The following is a 12,338-nucleotide window of genomic DNA, read 5'->3' as shown; positions in this document are numbered from 1 at the left end:
GATGTTCAACCCAGCAATATCGCTATAGGGGGGATATTGACGCAACTGTGATGAACAGATATAACTTGAAAACAATATTATCTCACCCATGAGTAAATAATGCAAGTATCGAGCGTGAATTATTATTATTATTATTATTATTATTATTATTATTATTATTATTATTATTATTATTATTATTATTATTATTATTATTATTATTATTATTATTTTCAATTATGGTTATTATTATTATTATTATTATTATTATTATTATTATTATTATTATTATTATTATTATTATTATTATTATTATTATTGGTAATGTATAGCTATGAAGTATTTACATCCATTTGGTATTAGTATTATTATTATTATTATTACATCATATGTACATACGATAGCATTGTTTGTGAGGTTATGTCATGAAACATGCACTTTATACAGACATTTATATCAGTTCAATTAATTATTATTATTTATTTAGCGTATGGCACCACATTGGAATATACAACAATATATAAATCATATACTAAAAACTATGGCCTTATTACTATTAGACATGAAACAGAGTATACAATGACAGTGTATGCACTTATATTGTAAGAGTCAATTTGTCTATCCAGTTAACAGCATCTGGAATCAACGATAGAAAGTCCTTCAGATTTCCCGAGTATGACATAATACTACACTGCTGCATAATATGTTGGATGGTCTGGGGAGTCGCTCCACAAACACAAGATGGATCAGGAATTTTGTTCCACTTGTAGAGGAAGTCGTTTCATACTCCATGGTTTGTACGAATCCTGTTGGCAGTTTTTCACGTACGTCGAGTCAGATCGTAGGAATTTACCTCTTCAATACCCTATACGTGTCCCCTGAGTGGTGCTAAGCGAGCAACAGTAACTCACTGGCGGTCAAACTATCAACAGTTGTTGATCTCCTGGCCATAATACACATGGATAATTAGTTCAATTAATGTAAATACCTATATATTAATATTTTATTCTTACCTGTATATATAATTTGTAATCCACTACGGTATTTTGAAACACATTGCAATTTCTAGAAAGGCACTTTATGATGGTAGAATATTCTGTGCATTATAATCATAGAATTTTCGAGAAGGTATTTTGGTAATGTACTGTATCTTTCTAGAAGCCTGGCTAAGCACGTATATAAGGAGGTGGTCTTGATGGTAACAATGAGTTATTGTTTAGTAGAGTGATGGTGTAGTAGGAGTTTCACTGGTGAACACGTGTTCGTGGTTGACATGCAGTGGGTGCAGTCTCCATGTTGAAGTGATAGGCATTTGTTAAAAATAGGAGCTTTTCTTATGTGTGCATTTTGCTAGTGACGGCAGTGAATAAGGTTATGTGTGTGTTTAATTTGTAAATAGATATAAATAAATAACTGTACCAACTGACAGCATTTTATGTGCGTCTTTGTGGATACATTAAACTAGGCAACAATACCCTTAGTTAAAACTAATCCGTACTCTTAGTAAAACTAATAAATGGCCATCTGATTGGACAGATTCAATCTATATTCCAGTTCATAAAAAAAAAAAGACCTTAGGACAATTGCCAAGACTACAGAACACTAGCCATTAAATCCCATGCTGGTAGTCATCCCCCAATGTTAGCGCCCTGAAGATGCTTTTTCCATGGTTTCCCATTTTCACACCAGACAAATGTTGGGCCTGCACCTTAATTAAGGCCACAGCCACTTCCTTCAAACTCCTAGCTGCTTCCTGTCCCATCGTCGCCATAAGACCTTTCTGTGTCGGTGCGACGTTAAACAAGTGATTTTAAAAAAAGTCATCCTAGAGAGAGAGAAAATCAAAGCATATCTTCTGCCACAAATACCAAAAGGATAGACTGGATTCATGCCAGGAAGAGGAGCTTTTGAGCAGATCCTGAATATCCGACAAATCATTGAAAAATGCACAGAGTTTAATGGTCAGGCATTCATCTGCTTCATCAATTATCATTTGAATGTGTGCAGTGGCATAAACTGTGGATGATATTGAAATGGGAATGCCACTCCAACTGGTCAACTTAGTAAGGATTTTTTTATGAGAACAATGACAAGGGCAGCCGCAACATTTGCCTGGTGTGAAAATGGGAAACCACGGAAAACCCCATTTTCAGATCAAACATTGACCTTAATGCAGAAAAGCATGATGCTATGTCAAAAAAAAAAAAAAAAAAAAAAAAAAAAAAAAAAAAAAAAAAAAAAAAAGGAAATATATACACATCAACATACGATCAAATGGTTAAACCTGTGGTGGAGTGGTTTGTTTCTTTGAGAGCGGTAGGAATTCCAGTTAATGGTACTACACTCCGATAGAAAGCCCTTCAGTATTCTGCGAGGTTGGGAAAGTGATTTTACTGCCTCAGATGGACAGACAGTCACAATATTGCGTATAATCAACTTTGTGGAGAAAGTAAAAGCTTCAACAGGGGAAAACTTTTAACTACTGGAAACATGACCTGCCAACTATTATCCAAGGTTATGAAGCAATGAATGTATGGTATGTTGGTGATAAACTCAGCTAGCAAAGCAAATTGCTTATGGTAAGTGCTGATGGATCAGAAATATTAACCCCCTTAGTAATAAGTAAATTTAAGAAGTCCCGATCTGTCAAGAATTGTTAAAATCTATGTACGAAGTATAATGCCAACATCACAGCATCTTCTCACACACTTTACATGCTCTGGATACAAAAATGAAACAGCCAGCCTTATGGCTCAGGACTGAACATACAAATCCCCCATAAAATACTGTTGATGTAATTAGGCAGAGAATCTTGCACAACATAAAAATCTTAGTGTAGAACTGTACAAGTGAGCTTCAGCCATTGGATTTGGGCATCATTCGTGTCCTTAAATGGAAATACCAGAAAATGCTAGAAGAGAAAACTATCTTTATTCATGACAATGGTATGGACTCAAAGCAAATGACCGTAACAGTCCTTGATGCAATGCTTTATGTGGCCAAAGCTCCTCTAACCATTTCCAACTGTTTCTGGAAGGCAGGATTCAAGTTTGTGGAAGAAGGTAAGCATCTGTACAAGGAAGTGGACATGTCAGAGCCCAACAATTGGTCTGTGATATAGGAGACTTCAAGAGTATGTGAATGTTGATGCTGGTGTAGTAACATCAGGTAACATCAGTGATGCCAGTGGTAGAAGACATTGTTTCCAGCGACCTTGAAGAAGAAGAAGAAGAAGAAGTGAACCTACCATACCAACCATCACTGTTTTGAGGCACTACATTGATAATGCATCAGAAGAGGATGGGGCATTGAATACCGTATATGTTGTGGAGAGGCAGGTGGAACTGATGTAAATATGTAAGATACAAAGAAAATAAACAATTTCAGACTTTTTAATAGGTATTTTATTTATTTTTATGTATGAAGGTTTGCATTACAGCTTAACAGTGGTAATAAATTTGTGTTTTAGACATTTTACATATTTCATAACAAATCATATTTACTTCATTTGTACATGTTCGAGATTCTTTTTTGAAACTTTGATGAGTTTCAACCTCGTCATATCTCAAACCTGCTATATTCGCTTAAAAAAAGAACCGATTGCCTGTCAGAGAAATTTTGTGCTCATTTTCAGCCATCCATCTTAGACTGCAGTACAGTTTTTATTCATAGTTGTTAAACAGTTAATTTATACATGTGTCTAGGAGTAGTAGCTGTAAAATGATATTCAGTTATTATTTTTCATTGTTATCATAAATTATTCTTTTTCACAAGGAAGCTGTACATCAGAACAAAACTGCTTTTGGCCCACAGTGTACTTGAGATCTGATAGTCACTGAAATGTGGTTTTTTTTTTCTTTCTTTTTTTCCTGCCAGTATCACACATTACCTTAACATGTTACAAAAATAATGGAATTAATGTGGAGTACTACTCATTTTAATCTCTCATAAACGTTTTGTGCTTTCTACTCAAATACAGTTGAACTTGACTTATATGTATATCAAAGGGAAGAGAAAAAAAAAATACTTGTAACTGAGAATTACTTAGAAATCAGACTTACACAATACATCACATATTTACTGAAAAACCAATGGAATAGACATACATGTGTAAATCCTTGCAAATAATAAATACATTAAGACAGAAAATATTATTTTGAACTTGGTCCAGCCTTAAAGAAATCAGATACTTTGGCTTGTTTCACTTTTCTCGCATTAAGAGTATAAACCTCCTTTTGCAAACTTAGTAATGAATTCAAAACATTTTCACTACAACTTTTCGCACTGATGTAACGCCTACACACAGCGATTGCATTTAACACTTCACTCAGTTGAGGTGTTTCAAGATTCAAGTCATTATCTCCATCTCCATCACTGTCACTCGCTTGTAGCTGGTCCATCACCACCGCGTTGTTGACATACGTCAGCAATAATCTCTTCATCCAGTAGTTCTCCACACACAGCCAGCTTATCATCGAAATGCACAAAAGTATCGAATTCTACACCCTCCGGTAGCATTAGCTCATTGCCAGATAAAACTTAGTCCCCATAATCGTCATTAGAGGCAGCCTCTTCTAGTAAGACACCAGCTTTGCGGAAAAAGTTGCTGATTGTGAAGGCTGACACCTGCTTCCAGGCAGCCAAAATAAAGTCCATCGCTTGTAGCAAATTAATGGAGAGAGCTTCAATTCCTGCATCACTCAGTGTTATCAAATATTGAACCAGCATTTTTCTATAATGCTCTTTGAAATTTGTAATGATGCCCAAATCAAGCGGTTGTAGAACACTGGTCCAGTTAGGAGGGAAAAATTCCACTCTGACATTCTTCAGAACGATTTGAGGTGGATGTGCTGCAGATCGATCCATAAGAAGAAGGATCTTCTTCTGTTTCTTTTTCATTTTAATGTCCAATTTTTTCAACCACTGTTCGGTTAGAAGCATAGTCATCCAAAAATTTCTGTTGGATTCATATTCCGTAGGTTTTGTTTTCGCACCCTTAAAACACCTCCGATTCTTCGATTTTCCTATCACAAGTGGAGAAAGTTTATCAAATTCATCTGCATTGGTGGCGAGAAGTACTGTTACACGAATTTTACTTTTCTTCCCTCCGTGGCATGAGTCACCTTTTTCAGCTGATGTTTTACTAGAAAGGAGATTGTAGAATAGGCTGGTCTCATCACAATTGTAGATGTTTGGAGGCTGATAATCACTGACGATACCCGGCAGAACCTCTTCTTTCCAGTATTGCACTGTGACGTCGTCCACAGCTTTTGAGTCACCGCAAATTGTTCTCCCTCTGATTCCATAACGATCTCTAAATCCTTGCAACCATCCTGATTAAGCCTTGAAATTATCCGTGATACTCATCATTTTAGCTAAATTTATCGCCTTTGCCTTCAGCATGTCGCCAATAATTGGTAGAGCTGCAGCCCGCTTTTGCTGGAACCATGTGAAAAGTGCTTTCTCCAAACCTACGTACCTTCCTTCCTGCTGATGGCTGCGCTTTGCTGATTTTGAACCCACTTTTAAGAACTCGTCCAAAATAGCGTTTCTTTTACTGATGTCTGAACATAGCGTGGTATAAGCAATCCCTAAGTCTAAAGCAATTTCAGTTTTTGTTTTCCTTTTGTGTGAATTAGCGTCCACTTCTCATATAAATTTTACTTTTTCTGTTCTCCATGGCTAATCAAAAGCAACTGAATGACAAAACTTCTGTTCAACAGTAAACACCAGATACTGGCATCATGGACATTTTAATTCTCCGTTGTTCCCACGAAAGAAATTCTCATATTCAAACAAATTGACTGTATTTTCTTTTGTTTCCGCACCGAAACCGCCCACTTTCTTTGTGATGTAACTTAATCTTTGGCGGCATTATGAAAGTCAGAAACGACAAAGGTAGAGGAGGAGCAAGTTAAAGAGTGAAGGGGACTCAGTTGGCCTTTGTTAAGCTGCCAGTAAGTGTCAACCATGTCACTCGGCTAAACTCTTTGTGTTCTGTTTCAGCACCGAAACCAGACCGCTCTACTTCTGCCTACGCCGACGAAAAGGAAACTTCGTAAATATAGTAGTTTCTTTTAAAACAGCACATGCTCATTACAATTACGCAAAACTCACTTATATATTACTGACACTTAATACGTATAACAGCGAATTACGTATAAACGGATTCCGTATCAATAAGGTTTAATTAACACGCTTTTAAATTACATTTTGCCAGGACCTGAAGGTTGTTGTTGTTGTTGTTGTTGTTGTTGTTGTTGTTGTTGTTTGAGTCATCAGTCCATAGGCTGGTTTGATGCAGCCCTCCATGCCACCCTATCCTGTGCTAACCTTTTCATTTCTACGTAACTATTGCATCCTACATCTGCTCTAATCTGCTTGTCATATTCATACCTTGGTCTACCCCTACCATTCTTACCACCTACACTTCCTTCAAAAACCAACTGAACAAGTCCTGGGTGTCTTAAGATGTGTAAGGTAAGGTAAGTGTAAGGTAATTATATACAAATACGAATTACACAGAATAGAGTTACGTATAAAGCAGGTTCAATTGTATATAATTTTTGTATGGAAATGTTAATGTTTAAGTATATTCTTTGTTGCACATATTTCCTGTTATATGAGCCATTCAATTCTGGTGTTGTAGTGTGTAATCCCCAACTAATTTTATTTGTGAAAGGCTTGTTTATTATTCGCATAATAAATAATTCGCTCACTGCCTGTGTACTGTCTTTACAGACGCCAAACGGTGACGTCTACACCTTGCTGGATTGAACTACATCTAAATGGACCATTGCAGTGGTTGGATCGTGTGCTCACTCAAATGGGTTCTCCTCGTCTGCCATGCAGCTCAATGTCTTGAAGAGGATGTCTCTCCTTCATTGGTGCTACCAATATGAACCACAGCTGTGCTGTGGTACATTCTGTAGGCTGTCAGTAGCTTGTGGATAATCCATGTGTGAGCCTTCATGGCTTCATTACTTCTTGTTGTTTGTTGGAGATAATGATAACGTTCTTTGTTTGCTGGACAAATTGAGCGATTTTGGTACATTACATGGATATCCATGGGTTCAGCTCATTTCAGTGTATGATCTGGTCTATACTGTAAAAGAGGAGTATTGATGAATCTTCCTAATGCCAGAATTGTACATTCACTGCTTTTATCAACTAGCTGGGATAACTAATTCTCATTGTGGAAGAACGAATCGTTATTTGCTGATGGATTTCAGTAGATATCTGCTTCATTAAAATCATTTTTGTAGAATTGAAATATATTACTTTAATTGCCTGTGTTTTTGCTACAGTGGAGTGGCAGAAGCCAAGAAGGTACTGACCCTCAAGATCATTTCATATTTCTTTCATTGCAAATATACATTTTAGATTGTAGCTTTTTACAGGATATATGTGAAAATTATTCTCTTTTATGCCAAAATGGAGCCACATTTTGAAGCAGTAATGACCTTTGGTTTGAAGCAATGTTTTCTTTTTTTACAGTCTGCTGTAAATAATTTTTTATATATAAGCTGAACCAGATTCTTGTTTATAAATACAAGTCTCAGCCTTTTTGTCAGTATGCTGAGGAAGGTTCAATGATGATCTTTTCCTCCTGTCATGTGAATTGTTTTTTACCTTCCAGTTTACTATTTTTTTATAATTTCTGTTGTTTTACTGGAGCATGATGCATTTATAGATGGATACCTTATTCCCTTCAGCTCATTTACTTTTGGATATCTCCAGTTCCTCCTACAATCTAGTCTTAAGATTTTAAATCTCAAATAAGTGCCATAAACTTCATGTCTGTTTTTCAGTCTGGTCGGTACAACTTTTCTCATGACAGCTTCACATAATTTATCACAGCATTCATAACACTTGATTCCAATTTTGTGTCAGTACTGCTCTTGGTAAAATTAAAGTTAATATACACTACAGTTTCAACAAGCTGGTAGGTAATGGGAGATTCAGCCCAGCGTTTTAGTGTCCTGTACGCACTGATCGTAGTCAGAAGACAAGCGTGAGCTGTTGTTAAATCATCACTGGCCTGAGTGTTTCCACAGTGTTGATGTTCTTTAGATGATAAGCTGTAAGTACATTTCTAGGAAAAAGAGCTGGTCTTTGGGAACAGTACTTCTACCTTGCTCATAAAAATGAACAGATTATTTTTTGTAAAGGGATCTAAAGGAACTTGGTTAGCACATTTTTGTTCAGACTAAAGAAGAGAAAGCCATTTAACAATGAAAATTTTCTAGACTGAATTGAAAGAAATGTTGCGACATTGAGGTTAGGATTGAATAGAAAATAAATTATAATTAAAAAGAAACAAACAAACAAACAAACAAACAAACAACAAATGTTTATAATGATTATTATTGCAGAGTGAATAAATACTGATTGCTTATATTGCCAACATAGTGAACATTTGTGAAACACTTGACATGAGAACATCAACACTAAAAATTAGCGAACATGTGTGAAAGAAAAATAACCATTATTTGCATATTGAAAACATATCCAAACAGATCTACTTTTTTCCTGTCCAAAATTACCTTCAACAATACCTAGTTTTGTTAAATCATTACATTGTCATCCATGGGAAATATTGACGTAATATTCATAATACGGTTTTATAATTATATTTATAACTTGTAACATTCATAGTTTCCATCGCTCATGAATGACACTTCCAAAATGGTTTCTAATTCTGGAAACTGGCTACTACAAGTATTTTTCCATCTTCCCGTTTCCACCTATCAGACAAATATCTTCATTCAGTTTACTATTGTCCGTGAAGTATTTAAGGTTGTTGTAGGAATCTCACCATCATACTACATCTACACTTTCCATAAAAGAATTGGCATCAGCATCATCAGTAGTTAAATTCTTTTCCTCATTGGACTAGCTTTTTTATTTTCTATTAGTGTTAGTTTACTTGGCAGTAAATATGGATGTACTATGTTCAAGCTGACTCGAGCCATCTCCGCAAATGAGAATTATGCTCAGCTCGAGACTGGTACCTCAGTTTTGAAACCTCATTGACCAGACTTGCAGACATTCTAAGGAGGGAGATAATTGCAATATTCCCTTTAAAAAGAAATAATAATAATAATAAAAAATAATGGTACAGGGGTTGAAACTTGACAAATTGATGCACTGACCAAGAACTGAATATTTCTCAGATCCCTGCCAACAGAACAAGAATGACAAAGGCCACCATTACTCATTACCATTAGCATTGAACATGAAATCTGAAGATTGTGGGTTTGGTTCCCACCAGTATTGAATTGGCCATTTTTGTTCTGTGCTTAACATCTTTTCAGTATGTACGTGATACTACCTAATAAACTGAAAGTCTATTTCAAACACTAACCAAGAAATCATTCTGAAGGAGAACATGTTAACTGGATTCCACTGCACACTGAGGTTGGTTCATAATTTGTATAGTGCAACCCAGTTAATGTGTTCTCCTCTCCTTTAAAATGATCTCTTGGTTAGTGCTTGAAATAGACTTTGAGTTTATTAGGTTGTGTCAGGTACATACTAGAGATGTTAAGTACAGAACAAAAATGGCCAGTTCGATTCTAGTGGGAACCAAACCCACAATATTCACATTTCATGTTCAAGGATGGTTGCCTAGTTGTACTTCCTCTTCAAACAATAACCATCATCACATGTACAAATTATCATTCTATGTAAGACAGAAATGTCAAGTGGTTAGTCTCTTCATGGTGAAGCTTTTTCATGAATGTTAGCAATAGACTAAGATATGCTAAAGTGAAAAGAAATTAGAAAGGAAAAACAAACTAGTGGAACAGGGACATGATGAAAAAGAAACATTAAGGATAGCAGGTACATGACTTGAGGACAAATATTTCATCACAGTCATCTTTAGTTGGAACAGATGTAAACCTGCCAGTTACTGGTAAAATGTACATTATAAAAATTTGTTTTATTTTGATGATTTATTCTCATAAGGTACGTATTATGTCACATTCTTGCCTAGGTAACATTGTCATCCTGGTTGGTAGTGGCAGTAGAAGTCAGAAACAATTTATCAAGATTAAACCACAATAGACACTTCACAGTGCATAACTTCATGAAAAGTAATGAATATTTTGTGTCTTCATTAGTATGACCAGTAGAGATCATCCCATTCACCAGTATAATATTGTTTTTACTCTGAATGAATATAATGTATATTTTCATAAAGTATATAATTGATATTTATTCCCTTATTTTACAATGTCTATATCAGTGGTCTCCATGCCCCTTACTGTCCCCATAGAAATTTCAGCCAGTATCATAATCACTATTATTTGCTTTTGCCGATGGCTGTCCTTTAATCCTCATACTCCTATAAATGCCATCTGCTTCAGGCTTAATGGTTTTGGTTGTTCCACCACTCAAAGTGAATGAGTAAAGGATTGCAGGTTCTCTATACTGTATTTTGTTTTGGGTATGATATCCTTGAAAATCATAAAGAGCAGGAAAGTTATTTTAAAGGATTTATTTTGTTATTAGAGCACTTCTGGATTTCAAAAATCACTAAATTGAAAATTCTACACTCCATTTTGAAATCTAAAAACAGCTCCAGTTTAGAGTACTTGCTATCTTTACTGGGAAGGAAAGTAACCTAGTGGAGGAACACTTTTAAAATTTTATTATAGGTAATTGATGTAAATAAAATTCTTACTACTATCAACAATGAAGCGGATCCTCATTTAGTGTCGCTGAATCACTATCTTGTCTCAATCAGTTATTCCCATAGGGGACAGCTCGCACTGAGGGCATGTTTATATCGCAGAAACAGGGCCGACGGCATACTGGTGCAACTGTACTACTGACAGAGTTTTGTGACTCTGTAAAGGTTGATAAGAAGTAAGTGACTGATTCAAGTTTGTTTAACCTTGCGATATAAATACGGATGCAGCCAGTGAGTGCAAAAGGAAAGGCTCAGGAAGTCTAAATCCAGAGATAGAGTGGGAAGGAAAGTATTTCAACAAATGGGTAAGATGTCGAGATGTTTGATATGTGGTATTATCATCACCAAAAAGAAATACAAACCAGAGCAACACAATAAAAATAAATATTCTACTACATATTGTTAACTTGAAGGAGAGGATCATGCAAAAATGGCTGAAGATCTGGAAAAAAAAAATTGGGGGGGGGGGATAATAAGATTGCATTCAAGCAAACTGATCTGCCCAAATATTTCATATTTTATAGCGAGAGACAAAAATAATATTCTTAGATATATTGTTGTTGATTAGTGCTGGGCAAAACAGTTGCTATTAGACAAGGGTTGCCGCCAAAACAGCTGCACAGAGACAACCATTTTATAAAACCGTTGCAAAATAACGTACTCCTACGGATATGGATAGAAATGAGGTGGTGCATCAACCTCGGCAACATCTCAAGACTTTCCCTCTACTGGTCACCCAGTGATCTATATCATTGAATACAAATTGGCATAGAGGAAGTGAAGACATTTACGTATTTCACAGTCATACAGCATAACTATTGGATATATCAAGATTACAATGGGACCAAGAATGAAATTTTCCAATAATTCTGAGCAAAAAAAAAATTGTACAAAATTGATAACAGCTTTTTTTTTTTTCCCCTCTTGGAAATATCAAATTCTGATGTTTCTGATCAATGTATAAAGCATTCCATTGTATATTGTGTTAAAGTTTGGATTTAATCAGATAACGTGCTTTTGGAGGTGCCAGAATTTTGTCCCACAAGAGTTCTTTAATGTGCCACTAAAACTACCGACACAAGGCTGATGTATTTGAACACCTTCAAATACCACCAGACTGAGTCAAGATTGAACCTGCCAGATTGCACTCAGAAGGCCAGCGTTCCAACAGCTGAGCCATTGTGAGTGTGTCTTTGTCATTACAGAGACGGATTCGAAGTGGAATGTTTTCGTATTAGTTTTAAATGATTAAATGTTATGGCATCTGAAGATCCATTCGTTATGTATTCCATGACTGAGTCAAGTGTAAGTAGACTACCTAACAGGATTAACTCAAAAAATGTTCGCCTAACTGTACCTTGGAAGATAGGAAACTTAAAAGGGTCCACCTTTTCAATACAAATAAATGTTATAGTTTATTTACAACATATATTTACACTTGGAACTAGTTTTAACGCTGTTTGGCATCATCTTCAGCCAAAATGTGGGAAATAGGCATAGCATGTAGACATTTATATTATACAAGGTGTTACATCAGTGTGATTAAAAGAGAGAATATGAAGACGTGAAGTACAATGTCAGTTTCAAAATGGTCATGAAGGGCGAGTCAAAATTGTATAAACACATAAACAAAAAACATATATACATATAAACTGTAACA

At 35.6% G+C, this 12,338-nt stretch overlaps 1 protein-coding gene across 6 annotated transcripts in view; it reads left to right on the top strand.

The window, feature by feature from the left end:
- Smox (Smad on X) overlaps nt 1–10,671 on the top strand; it is a 273,080-nt gene extending 262,409 nt beyond the window's left edge. For all 6 annotated transcript variants that reach the window (XM_067147627.2, XM_067147626.2, XM_067147628.2 and 3 more), the window contains one exon: nt 6,721–10,671. In XM_067147627.2, the coding sequence (XP_067003728.1) occupies nt 6,721–6,844 (124 nt within the window). In that variant the 3' untranslated portion in view covers nt 6,845–10,671. The remainder of the gene's footprint in view (nt 1–6,720) is intronic.
- The last annotated feature ends 1,667 nt before the right edge of the window (nt 10,672–12,338 follow it).

The sequence above is a fragment of the Anabrus simplex genome, chromosome 5, assembly GCF_040414725.1.
Source record: "Anabrus simplex isolate iqAnaSimp1 chromosome 5, ASM4041472v1, whole genome shotgun sequence".
Classification (NCBI taxonomy): Eukaryota; Metazoa; Arthropoda; class Insecta; order Orthoptera; family Tettigoniidae; genus Anabrus; species Anabrus simplex.
Note: the sequence above shows the minus strand (reverse complement) of the source record. Positions and strands in the feature narration are given on the sequence as shown.